Source organism: Phocoena sinus, chromosome 7 (genome assembly GCF_008692025.1).
Source record: "Phocoena sinus isolate mPhoSin1 chromosome 7, mPhoSin1.pri, whole genome shotgun sequence".
NCBI lineage: Eukaryota > Metazoa > Chordata > Mammalia > Artiodactyla > Phocoenidae > Phocoena > Phocoena sinus.
Genome location: NC_045769.1, coordinates 34,902,128 through 34,916,334, shown reverse-complemented (window position 1 = coordinate 34,916,334; position 14,207 = coordinate 34,902,128). Strand labels below are relative to the sequence as shown.

General features: G+C 37.7%; 1 protein-coding gene across 2 annotated transcripts in view; it reads right to left on the bottom strand.

Moving 5' to 3' along the window:
- Positions 1 to 1,245: 1,245 nt before the first annotated feature.
- ORC2 (origin recognition complex subunit 2) overlaps positions 1,246 to 14,207 on the bottom strand; it is a 51,981-nt gene continuing 39,019 nt past the window's right edge. For both annotated transcript variants that reach the window (XM_032637216.1, XM_032637217.1), the window contains exons 12-18: positions 13,141 to 13,273; positions 11,773 to 11,869; positions 9,718 to 9,864; positions 8,943 to 9,114; positions 6,578 to 6,639; positions 5,415 to 5,533; positions 1,246 to 3,277 (exon numbers count right to left, since the gene is read on the bottom strand). In XM_032637216.1, the coding sequence (XP_032493107.1) occupies positions 3,191 to 3,277; positions 5,415 to 5,533; positions 6,578 to 6,639; positions 8,943 to 9,114; positions 9,718 to 9,864; positions 11,773 to 11,869; positions 13,141 to 13,273 (817 nt within the window). In that variant the 3' untranslated portion in view covers positions 1,246 to 3,190. The remainder of the gene's footprint in view (positions 3,278 to 5,414; positions 5,534 to 6,577; positions 6,640 to 8,942; positions 9,115 to 9,717; positions 9,865 to 11,772; positions 11,870 to 13,140; positions 13,274 to 14,207) is intronic.

Genomic DNA, 14,207 nt, shown 5'->3' with positions numbered 1-14,207 from the left:
CAAGTGATATATGCCAAAATAATGAAAATTTGGTAATGAGCTTTGTTATACTCATGCTTAAAGTTATATTTTCCATAGTGTTAGTTATTTCAAATTTACTTTATTCAACACATTAAGGATACTGTCATTTTTAACGCTGTTAAAACCTCAACTAGATATTTCACGTCACATTTTCATATTCTCTCAACTGCCTAGCACAGAGCCTTCTACTTAGTAAGTTCTCAGCAAACATGAATTAACGTGGCTTAACAGCAATTTGAAAAATTAAAGTATGGGAGACTCTCCCAAGGGAGAGAGATCAAATAATTACAAAAAGCCTGAGAAAGTCATTTACATGACAGTTTATCCCTTGGCTTTTAGGAGACACAGTCTGTGATGAGGCGGACTCTCATACACTGTTATATCTGAGAGCCACTCAGGACTAAGCTGGAAGAGTCACCTCACCTCCTAGAATGTAGGAAAATACATGGTGAACTTGCTACTGGCTCCAGGTTTGAATTGGTTGGGGGGGAAAATACAGTTGACCCTTAAACAATGTGGGGTTTAGGAGTGCTGACCTTCTGCACAGTAAAAAAATCCAAGTATAACTTATAGTTGGCTCTCCCTGTGTATGCTGTTTCTCTTTATGTATCCGTGGGTTCAACCAACCGTGGATTGTGTAGTACTGTAGTATTTACTATTGGAAAAAATCTGCATTTAAGTGGACCCACACAATTCGAACCTGTGTTGTTCAAGGGTCAACTGTAGATTTCTAAAGTTTTGTTAGTAATTTTTTTTTAAAGTAAAACCTATGCACCATCCCTCGAACTTACTGATCTTTTGTGTGAATGACATGTTCATATATTAAAATGGCAAACACGATGCTAAGAAAGTTCAGTTTCTGGAGTATCACAAGAACTGGTTTAGAACTCCCTGCCTAAGGGATTCAGTATTATGCCAAGTTTGTAGAGTGTAACTGTGTGTCCTGCATCCCCTGTGCCTTTTTTGGCCTATTCTAGCCATTTTATTAAGAGAAGCCAGAAAAATGTTTCAAGGTTTCAGGTCTGTTCAGTCTTGCGAGAAGCGAGCAACAGCAGAAGTTTGGAGCCTTAGCAATCAAACTGATAGAGCTGAAGCAACACTGACGTTGAAACAAGGTAACGAACATATAATTCTGTCAAGATCACCATCAGAACTGTGAGATGCACTCATAAAACTTTTGAAGCACTTCAAGATATCTTTAGTAAAAACACCCAGTACTATAAATGAAAAAAAATGGTTATATCCAAATTGGTTTCTTTATTAATAGTAAAGACTATTCACACATACTGCTTGCAAACAGTATAGACACAAAAATTATAAAAATAAACCAGTAGATATTTAAGGGCAAATGCAAAGTTTGCACATTAGGTCATTAAAGATTTCATATACTTTTTTTTTTTTTTTTTTTTTTTTTTTGCGGTATGCGGGCCTCTCACTGCTGTGGCCTCTCCCATTGCGGAGCACAGGCTCCGGACGCGCAGGCCCAGCGGCCATGGCTCACGGGCCCAGCCACTCCGCGGCATGCGGGATCCTCCCGGACCGGGGCACGAACCGGTATCCCCTGCATCGGCAGGCGGACTCTCAACCACTGCGCCACCAGGGAAGCCCCATATACTTTTTTATACTGTAAGTTATAATAAACTAAATATATTAAGCAAAAAACAAAAACAAGGTGCAAACCAGCAAGCATCATATGCCACCATTTGTGTTTTTAAAATGAGAAATACAGACAAATACCCTTAGATGTGCATAGAATACCTTGGGAAGAATGCTTAAACCGCTGTCAATGGCTGCCTAAGGGACTGGATCGGGATGGTAAGGAAAATCACTTTTCATTGCATATCCTTTGGTACAATTAAACAATTTTAGAATCCTATTCAGGTATAAATCTAAATATTTTGATTAGTAATTATGCTTAAGACTAAACCCCTTAATGCATGGATTTAAAATAAAATTACTTCATTATATGACACAAAGAAATGGTTTTAAAAATTCTGATCATTTTGGGAAATATTTTCATAAAAGGGGTTTACAAGATGAGAAGTGAGTGAGAAATGCTGATGCAGTATATTACAGTGATATCTTAATGAAGAATTTCATTTCCGAGTATGAAATAGTTCAGGGAGTATGTGAAGACTATGAGCTGACTCCAGTGGCCGAGATTAGCCTTCTTATCTTTCCTAAGAGGAAAAAAGGCTTGAGTATTTAGGAGATTGTCATTTTAAGGAAAAAACTGAAATGTCTTACAGTGAATTTTAGGCCTACTTGATAGAGAAATCAAATTCATTTAAAGCCAGCCATTAATATGCTGCTCATCTGCATGTTATTCAAGAAAAGAAAAACATGTTGATATACAAGAATAGTTAAATTTTTATTTTCTGTTGCCTTGAAAAAACAACTAAAATGAAATTCAGGTTTGTGTTTCTCTAGCCTGGCTTCTAGCTTGTATCCTGAAGGTGACGGCACAGACGTGAAGTGTCCTGAGCAGCACGATCTGTTATTGTTCACGTGCTTTCTGGGATGGGCGTACACCCTACATACTCTATGTTTTTCCTACTCTCCCAACTGAATAGCGTCATGCTCCTCCTTCCTCTGTCAGCATGGAGCCTAAATACAATAGGAGAAAGCTGAATTACCTACTTTCCCCCAGTCTTACACCTTTTGTTAAGCCATTTCAGAAACAGTAAGAGATGATCTGCCTTCTCTATTATACTCTTCAATTCTGACATATGGAATAGCAAATAAAGCTGATTTACGTGATGCTGCAACGTCTTTGTACTTCCACACTCTGGAACAAGCACGCAAATAGCTCCAGGAGTGTTAAAAGGCCCTCGAAAAATTAGGAATATCATCTCTGGTATAAAAGAATTCAAAACATCCAGCTCCAAATAGTCCCTGAGCACACTGTTCCTTCCAGCAAGAAGTCTCCAGAGAGGTAATGAATGAAAGGCACATTTTCTCCAACTTGAGGACCACTGCATAGTACTAGGATGGTACACCAGCCAGGCTAATAATCAAGGTTCTAATTGATGACATTCCCCCTCCCAATTTTAAATCTTGTACATTGGAAAAAGAGTCTAATATTGGATGTAAACACAACATTTTAGACTAGAGGAGTGGCAGCTAGGGTACAACTCTTCCACAGAAGATTCAAGAGTACAGGAGAGCTTCAAAATTCCTCTTCTTCCTTCTCCAAGAAATCAGTCAATGTTCCATTGTCAACAGGAATTAATAAATATTCCACTCCGTCAGTTCCCTAAAAGATGTAAGAATACCCTGGATGTTAGTCATTCGTAAGAGATATATTTGAATCCTGTTGTAGGTTAAACAAAAAACGGATTTGATTTCATTAATATTTTATTTAAATATAAAGGTATAAAAATTAAGGCCAGAGGGCACACAGGCATATATATCTATTAAATACACCGAATTTATAGTTAAGCTGCTTTATAGTGGAAAAGACTAAAGGATGAGAAGGTGGGTATTTTATTTTCCACCTTCCTGCTCTTTCTAAAATCTTATACCACTGATTTCCCTGTTCTTTTAGTCCCCTTTCAACTGGATCCTTCCCATTGGCTATAGGTTCGGGTATCTCCCATTTTAAAATAACCCTCACTAGATTCCTCGTTCTTCTCCATCCGTCTTATAACCCTGGCACCTTTCCAGAAGAGTTGTCTATAAATGGTGGTCTCCATTTCCTTGCTTTTCACTCAACCCAGGCCAACCTACCTACTGCCTCCATTATCATGTCACCAGAAGAGCTTTTGCTTAGCCCACCAAGGAATTCCAGTGTCTTAAATTCATTATGTATCTTCAGTCTTTGTCTTTTTTGGCCTCTCGGCAGCTCCTGAGACTGCTGACCTTTTTTTTTTTTTTTTGGCTGCACCACGCAGCATGTGGGTTGTGGGGTCTTAGTTCCTTGACCAGAGATCAAACTCGTGCCCACGGTGTTGGAAGCGTGGAGTCTAAACCACTGGACCACCAGGGAAGTCCCTGACCGTTCTTTCTTAAAACACGCTTCTCTTGGCTTCTGTGACAACTTCGTTTTCTTCTTGGCTCTGTGGCTGTTTCACCTCTGCAGGCTTATCTTCTACTTGGCCATTAAGTGTCACACTGCTAGGCTTAGTTCTTGGCCCTCTAATCTCACTATATGTCCTCTCTCTAGATAGTCTCACCAATGCCTGGTTTCAGTTATAACTTAAATATGTAGGAATCATAACCTCGTATCTCTAGCCCAGATCTTTTCTCTGGTATCTTGTCCCAGGAATCCAAATGCCTAGCTGACATCTCTACTCGGAAATCTCAGAAGAACCTCAAACAGAGTTAAGTCCAAACATATAAGACCATGAACTCATGCTATGTCTCCCCCAAAATGTTGCTCTTCCAGCTTCTCATCCAATGATCCCACCACCTCTCTGGTTGTGCAAGCCAGAAACCAGGAATCACCCTTGACACCTTCCTTTCCCTTGGCTCCCGTACCCAATCTATCATCAATTCTTGTCAATTTTGAATCCAACAACTCTTCTCTCTTTACCCGAGTCCAGATTACCACCAGGTGACTAACACCTTTCTAGCTGGTCTCTGTGCCTTGACTTCTGGCAATCCCCATCTTACCCTGCCCCATTCCACTCTCCATACCATTGTCAGAACAATTTTTTAAATAACTCCCCATTATTTCAGAATAAAGATTAAAACCCTTTCCTTGGCCTAAAAGTCATGCATAGTCTAGCCCTTTTCAGCCTCATTTGTGTCATGCTGGCTGCCTTTTGTTCTGGGGCCTCTTTACACGCTGTTCCTGCCTAGAATTCTCTTCCCTTCCCTGTCTGACTAGTTATCTCCTAGTCTTCCTAGGTCTCAGCTCAGTGGTCTCTTCTGATACCCATAACTAGGTCAAATCCACCTACTGTAAGATGCTCTTTCAGAACCATGTCCCTTCTGATCACAGGACTCACCACAGTTTAAACTTTACGTGTGTGTGATTATTTGGCAAATGTCCATCTCCTCCATTAGACTTTAAGCTTTATGAGAAAAGAAATTAGGATTTTGCTAACTTCTGTATCCTAATGCTTAGTGAAATATCTCATAAAGTTAGTGCTCAATAAATATAGACTGGATTAATGATAGGGCAGAAGGAAGAGAGGGAGAAGGAAATAGGATTATTTGACTCATTTCTAATGGCCTGTTACTCTGAACTAGAAGTCGTAAGTCTTCTGCTCTACTCTGAAGCAGAGTACTTTTACCTTCTCTCTGTCTACACAACTCAAATGGCACACTGCCTAAATGGATCCTTGTGACCCATCAGGCAACCTCAGTTTCATAATCAGCCATACTTATCCTTAAGTAAATGAGATACACTAATCGTGGCACACAATGCTACAGCAGCAAAGTCTCACCTTCTTTGTTCTTATAAGCTTGTGGTCCCTAAATTCAGTTAATTGGGCCCGAAGTGTCAGATCACTATTGACGAGGAATGCCTCCCGACACTGCTGGTAAAAGTCTTGAAAAGAAAGTCCTGGAGAGTTCAAAAGATAATGTGAACGTAAGTCAGTATTTAAGACATGACCCCATATATGGATACCCATGCCGAAGAACACAGAAAAAAAGTGCTATTACCAAAGTATGTCAAAGCAGCCAGTAAGTGTTGAAGGAAGTATCTCTGGAAGAAGCAAAGCTAGGGAATACTTAGGTGTTATGTACTGTGGCTTACATTCTTAAAAGAGAACTGATTGGTTGAAAGCAGTCAGCTGTGGCCAAGTATGACATAATCCCATGGACAGTTTTAAACAGCGTGAATAAAGTTGACTTTTTTTTAAAGAGGGAACTAGTAAGTCAAATGAGGGCTGAATGATTATTAAAATGTGTGTTTAAATTTAACACATTATTTCACTCAAGGGGAAGAAAATCTAAGATGCCCAGCATATGAAGTATATGTAGTTGGTAGACACACATCCATAGGTGGCACAGGAAATTTTAAAATTAAGCTGGATTTGTCTTTCAATTTGTACTGGCAAACAGCCTGTTCAGCAGTGTATCTGTAGGGCTGCTTGAAAATTTTCGATATGGCAGCCACGATATCACAGAGCAAACCATTTATTCACTGCTGTGAAAAACTGCAGTGCTATTATTAGATTCTAGAAAAAAGAATTTATGGGATGAAGCAAAAAGTCACACAATTTGATATCATAAATATTGGATACCATGGGGCTTCCCTGGTGGTGCAGTGGTTAAGAATCCGCCTGCCAGTGCAGGGGACACGGGTTCGAGCCCTGGTCCAGGAAGATCCCACATGCCATGGAGCAACTAAGCCCGTGTGCCACAACTACTGAGCTTGCACTCTAGAGCCCACGAGCCACAACTACCGAGCCCACGTGCCATAACTACTGAAGCCCGTGCACCTAGAGCCCGTGCTCCCAACAAGAGAAACCACCGCAATGAGAAGCCTGCACACCACATAGAAGAGTAGCCCCCGCTCGCCGCAACCAGAGAAAACCTGCGCGCAGCAACGAAGACCCAACGCAGCCAAAAATAAATAAATTTAAAAATATATAGTGGATACCAATGTAATAAGGGTTATCCTGGTTATCCAGCTGATACTTTATTAGTAGCCTGAAAATCCCCCTAGGGAAAAAAAAACAAACAGAAATTCAAATCCACAATGTTAACATTCAAAGATAACAGCTAATAGTAAAATACACAAAGAGTGTGAAACACCTGGCCTGTCTGTATTACCTTCTGTTCCTTTCTCAAGGAACATCGTATCCTGGTCTACTCAAAAAGGAGAAGCTTTTTTATTTCCTTTTAAAGAAAATCTAGGAGTACAGCTGACCCTTGAACAGCACAGGTTTGAACTGCGTGGGTCTACTTATGCGTGGATATTTTTCAACAGTAAACACTACAGTACCACACAGCCCCCAGTGAGTTGAACCTGCGGATGCGGAGGAACTGCGGATATGGAGGGCTGACTGTAAGTTAGGCACGGATTGACCCCCACGTTGTTCAGGGTCAACTTGTTTTTTTTTAGACTACAGGTTGGTCCACTATAGAAAACTTGTAATATATAATAAAAACTAAAGAGGAAAATATTAACCCCATAACCTTAAAATAACAGCCACTAATATTTGATGTGGAGATCATACGTGCATATGCTGCTTTCTCAAGTCTTTGTGGAACAAGGCAGTGTGAAAACATAAATTCATGCATTTACATATGGTACACACCATTTTATACCTCTCTTTTTCACTTACTGATTTTCCCATGTCTTTAAAAATTCTTCCTAAAGTTTTTAATGTCTGCTCATCTATCGTACCACAAACTGACCATTTCCCTACTGGTTTTGGATGTTCACATTACTTCCAATTTTAATTAATAAAAAATATTAATTTATTAAATTAAATACAATTATAAAAAAATACTCTTTCATATTTTGGATTGTTTCTGTAGGAGTGTGTACCAAGTAGAATTATTGGGTTGGAAGCAGTGTTACACAAACCAAGTTCCCCAGAAGTCCCTGGATTTGGCAAAAATTTTAAACCTTTTGCATTTTCATTTTTATGACAGTCTAGAAGATAATTTCTGTAAGCATATTTTGGATCATCTGAATGACCACTTATAACTAAGTACTACCACTGACTACACTGCTGAATTTTGGTGAAGACTTTTTGATCAATCACATTCATACCAAGTAAAGACTAAATTATATTGGAGTGTACAGAATGAACCAAAAAAGCATTGGAGACTAGCACACAGACATTTAGGTATGCCCAACTAAAAAATAATTGCATTAGAGCATTTACATTGCATGGATTCCCAAGTTTATATGTAATAACTTGCAATGGTCCATTAGGAGTAAGCATAATAGTAAAATTAAATGAACACTTTTTCTATTCCCAATTCCATCAAAAATTTTGATTAGATATTCATTTAATACATATTTCACTATTACTGCAATGATAACCTTCAAGTGTACAAAAACAGCTTTATACAGTAACAAAATTCACTGAAATTAGCATTTGAGGGTTAACATCACAAGGGAGTCTTGTGATGATAAAGTTGCGTATCTTGATTGTGGTAGTTACACAAGTGACAAAACTGCACAGACCTAAACACACACACATGCACAAATGGGTGCACATATCAATGGTGAAATCTGAATAAGCTCTCTGGATTATGCCAATGTCAGTCTCCTAGTTTTAACACTGCACTGTGGTATGAGTTACTGGTAGGGGTTGGTTGGGAAAGGAATGCTCAGGACTTACCTCTTACATTTCTCTGTGGCCTCCTGTGAGGCTACTCAATGCCTTTTTTCAACAGGTTAATTATGCAATTTATTTTTTCCTGGCTTATGCTGTATACAACTTTCCTTAACCTTTATTAATTGCTTTTATTAATTCAGATATGCCTCTTGGTTAGGCTGCTGAAGGGCTTCACTGAAGACACTATACAAAGATGTCCAAGATTTAAGAGGATGAGCTTTGGAACCATGCAGATTTGGATCAAAATCTCTGTGCCCTTCACTATCTACCTTAGAGGAGCTGTGAGGATCAAATGAGCTATTTCATGTAAAGGGCCCTGTGTTTGAATCATAATGTTCAATATGTAATTAAAAATAACTATCAAATTTAAGTAAAATCCATCAAAATTCTGCTTTTTCCTCTATGATGAACATTGAGATGCTCTTACTCAGAAACATAAAAATCTATTAAAAACAAAAATGCTGGTACTCTTGCTTTATTATTATTATTTATTATTACTACTGAGTAGTCTGCCTAATGCATAACCCAGTACTGGCAACTATTATTACTACTATTTCTCTCAATCCTGCAAACTAAGTAAGGACTTTAGTATAGCCATTAAAACCTAGTATGGCATATCTTAAAATATATATAGTTTTTTGAAAAAGAAACTATAGTTTTCATTCTTACCTTGCGTTAGGGGTAAGGCTTCGTAAGACATGAGTTAGGGAACTAAGTGGTAGTGATCCAGATTGTTTAACCAGAAGAGAATTCTCATAGGAGGTTTCTTCAGTATAATGACTATATGTAGTAGCTTCATACCAGAGCCAGTTATAAAGACTCTGCTTTGCATGATCCCACACTAGAGTACATGATCAAAGAAAACAAGAATTACTAATTATTTTCATATTGTCTTGTTACTAGATTCCACTCTAGGAAAGAACAGAAAGCATTAAATAAAAAGTGAATCCTGAAAATTTTCATGTTTGCTATTTCCCCATCCAAATCAGTACCTCACAATCTAATTTCACTGTCAATCAACATCTGAATCTTTATTTGTATATTAAATACAAGTTAAAATATATTAGCACTACCAAGGCATTCTTTGAAAAATTTTAATAATTTATTTTATTTTACAGGATTATCATAAAGTCTGAATTAAATGCATAAAATAAATGTTGCAATTCCACAAAGAAGAGTAGAAAGAAACCAAAATAATAGTTGGGTCTCCTCTCCTTCATGAAACTTTAGCTGTAAAACACACCCTTTACTATCTAAATTTTTATTTCCAAGAATTATGTTCTAAATCGGATTAAGGACACCTATATTTTTGGCAACTATGTCTTTAAACACGCAACAAAGGAAAAGCATACTTTAAAACAATAAAAATGCTGTGACAACATTAAGAAAATTAATTTTCAAAGACTGATATCTCAAGAAGGAAAAACAGTAATATTTAACTTACTGAGAGGAGCATTGAGGTGATCAATAGATGCTATAAGGTATATATTACGTAAAGATGACAACTGTCCAATAATCTGCTGGCTTTTGTCTCCTCTCAACATTTGGCTATCCAAATTGTGGATAAGAAGAAAGAGTTCTAAAGAAGATTCTAAAAGGAAAGAGAATGCATTTATTATATTCAGTGAGTACTTGTGAAGCCCCCTACCACATGCAAGGACTGTATTAAAGAATATATCAAAGTAGCACAGGACAAAAGAACTATTGCTTAGGGGTATGCAATTTATTTGAGAAGCTATGTCAGTCACTCATAAAACAGGCAAGACATTATTATAGTCTTTAAAAAAAAAAGAAATTCATTGGAAATCAGTAGACACTGGAGCAGTTAGAGACTTAACCAGAATGGTTAACACTTGAATCAGACCATGAAGAAACCAGTTTTAATACGGCATAGGAAATAAGGGAAGATACATATTGGATTGGAGGTGAATCTGTGCATGTTGAATTGCAAGGTGGGATAAAGGAGGGAGTCGTCCCCTCCTCCAAAAAAGAGAGTTCTCATTAAGCATTAAGAGAGAATATAGAAAACCCTGGTTATCACAAAAGCCAAGAGATCAAAGAAGGGGAGAGGCTTAGGATATTGCCCAAAGCATGAGGAAGGTCAGAGAAGTAAAATATCATAAAAGTCAGTGAAGGAAGAATTTGGATGATGGAGATGTCAACACCATCAAATACTGGAGAGATGAAGATAAACAAAGGGTGAGGCAAGGTCAGTGTTTTTAGCATGAAAAAAATTACAGGTGATCTTCAAGCATGCAATTCAGGTAGCACAGAGACCAGAAATTAAGAAGGAAACAAACAGTAGACGGCAGGACATGTCTTCAAAAACTCTCAAATCATATTGAAATAGGGAAATAAAATAGAGTAAAAGGGCAGTAGAATCAGGTAAATATTTTTCTTAAGATGGAAGAAGTTCTATACATGTTTAAAAGCCATTGCTAAGTCCCTCAGGAGCTGGTAAGAAATGGGACATTGGCATTTATGACAAAAGATGAGCCTTTTAAAGAGAATAAGTACATTTCTCTTCCACTGGGGATAGAGGGACAAGAGAGACAATATAGTGACAAAGATTCTGAGATGACACACTTTTGAAAGTCCAAGGTTCCTTAATTTCTAGAAGTCACCATAGTCAGTATTTAAATATGTAAACAAACATATAATTATTATATTACATATGTAATATACAATTATAATTTATATAATTCATAATTATATAACATCTATATTATAACTATGTAAAACATTTATGATTTATACAATTATAAATTATTTAATATAAATTATATTTAGATAATACAGATTATATAATATATAAATATTTATTATAATACAGATTATATATAAGAGTAACTACATATAAATATATATAAAAAATGACTCAGGCACCTATTTTAGTGAGCGTACAAACAATATCAAAATCATCCATTAAATCATTAAGCATAACCAATTACTCCATTTAATTGTTAAGCAATGACTAAATGACAATTGTTAGAACCTAAATAATTTTATTTTTAATTTTCTGAAATGCTCATATAACAAAAACATTCACACCAAAAGAACAACAAATGTTTTTTCCCCCATTTCTCAGATTTTAGTATATGAAATTATTCAAATGCATTGATACTCAGGATAAAGCTAAGAATGCTTTATAAACATATTAAACAATATAAAACTATCGGACATAGAGGTACCAATTAACTGGAAACACTTTACACTGGCCAAACAAAACCTGAAAATTATCCTGAAATAAAAGGTTTTGGGGGGAAAAAAAAGAGGCTTTGGCTATATAAATTCAAGGTAGCAGGAGTAATTCTTTCCTGTTAGGTAAGTTAAAGTTCACAGAAAAAGTTCACAGAAAAAGGTTTTAAAGAAATCAAAATCTAAATCAGCAATGAGAGAAGTGTCATTATTAAAACAATCCTCAATTTTATGTATACTAGTACACAAATAAGTATGCTTAGCTTCACCCTAAAACTATAGAGCATCTCCTTCACATTACCTTCTTTAAATTTGTTTATTATCCAGTCTAGCTGATCCAGCACACTGCGGAAAGTACCCATATGATTAAGGACTTCTTCTGTTATAGAATTCAGGATCTATGTCATAAAAGTGCAAGAGGTACATCAGTTATAACTTATTCTGTCATGTAGGATAAATACAACTAGCAAACCAATCCTTTTTTTTTTTTTTTTGGTACGCGGGCCTCTCACTGTTGTGGCCTCTCCCGTTGCGGAGCACAGGCTCTGGATGCACCGGGCTCAGCGGCCATGGCTCATGGGCCCAGCCACTCCGCGGCATGTGGGATCTTCCCGGACCGGGACACAAACCCGTGTCCCCTGCATCGGCAGGCGGACTCCCAACCACTGCGCCACCAGGGAAGCCCCAATCCTTTTTTTTTTTTTTTTTTTTTTTTTTTTTGCGGTATGCGGGCCTCTCACTGTTGCGGCCTCTCCCGCTGCGGGGCACAGGCTCCGGACGCGCAGGCCCAGCGGCCATGGCTCACGGGCCCAGCCGCTCCGCGGCATGTGGGATCTTCCCGGTCCGGGGCACGAACCCGCGTCCCCTGCATCGGCAGGCGGACTCTCAACCACTGCGCCACCAGGGAAGCCCCCAATCCTTTTTTTTAATAAATTAAAACTATATTTGGATTTCCCACTAAGTCTGAAAAATCACTTCAAAAATTCTACTGGTACTTAAGTACATCTAATTCATTTCTTTGCATAAGTTATCGCTAAAAGGAAACAGGGAAGAATAGCAAAGGTGTAAAGATAACATAAGCAGGTAGTAAAAACAAAACAAAACCAAAAACTAACAATATGAAAAATATTAGAAAACTATAGATTTATCAAATGAAAGAGGACCCAAACATTAAGGACACTTTTAAAAAGGAATATTACATTGGTTAATATCCAGAACTCAAAAGGTTTAAATTAACTTTCAAATGATGAAGAGATATGAGCATCTGGAGTAAAAATGATCAAAGAACTGTAAACCATTCTTATATTTTTATTATTTTTAGAGCACTAAAGTGACATAAAAGCATAATAAAATTGAAGTCCCCCATAATAATCCTATCCTTGAGAGAAGTACTGTTGGTATTCAATGTAGTAAACAAAGCTAACATTTCCCTAATATTTAATATATTATCAGTTACCAAATAGGAAATTCAAGGATGGGGATTCAAAGCTAGAACCCTCTGAGTCCAAACACATGATCTTAAGCACTGTGCAATCCTACTAGTGTGAAAACTATTGCAATAAAAACAAAAACTGACTGCTCCAGAATATGAAATAGCATCCTCATTAACATGGGGATATGGATTGGCAGGGGATATGATGTTGTTCCTTTTAACATTTTTAAAACTTACTGATTTCACACTGATTCCAGGAAAGAAGCCATTGATGACAACATGAATGCAATCTTGCAGCATGGTGGTTCGAAATCTTTCCAGTAAATCTCTCTTAGAACCCAAACCATAAAGCACAATGTTGAACCCCAGGCTGTAAGAAAAACAGCACTCATGAAATTAAAGTTCAGTACTTCTCTTTTTTTTTTTTTTTTTTTTTTGCATTACGCAGGCCTCTCCCTGTTGTGGCCTCTCCCGTTGTGAAGCACAGGCTCCGGACGCGCAGACTCATAGGCCATGGCTCACGGGCCCAGCCTCTCTGCGGCATGTGGGATCCTCCCGGACCGGGGCACAAACCCACACCCCCTCCATTGGCAGGCAGACTCTCAACCACTGCACCACCAGGGAAGCCCAAGTTCAGTACGTCTTATTGCCAATTTTATAATCAACCAGTTTCCTTAATTTAAGCTTATAAAGAATACAGGAAGAAATGGCATGGCTAAATAACTACTGATTCCCAACTTATATAAAGCAAGTGAACAGTTTTATTATCTGTACACCAAGCTTGCAGTTCCAACTTTCTCTCAAACTTCTACTACCTTTCAAGTAATAAGAGGCAAGGGAGAACATGGCACTAGGTACAAGACACTAAAAAGTCTTATAGGCTGAAGCAGAGTTTTAACTGATAGATTGAACTGGAAAAGTAATCAGGGGCCAGGTCACAAAAGTGTTGTTAAATCAACTAAGACATTAACTGGATTTTATTCCAAGGAACATAAGCATTTAAAAGTAAAGAGTCAGGTGTTAAGTGAAAGGTTTTAATAGGAAAGTAACATGATCTTTTTAGAAGATTACATTGACTGAGTGGGGGAATGGATAGGAAGGAGGGTAAAACCACCAAAGACTATGGACTTGAATTAGGTGTCATGGAGACAAATGTGTCAAGAGCTTTACAGGTCAAATTGGTTGGATTTGGAGAGTGATCAGACATGGAAGGTTAAGTGAAAGGGACTATTAAGAATAGCTCAGTTTTTTGGCATAGACTGCATGAATGGGGTGCATCCACTAGGCGAGGTAGCTGGGGCAGG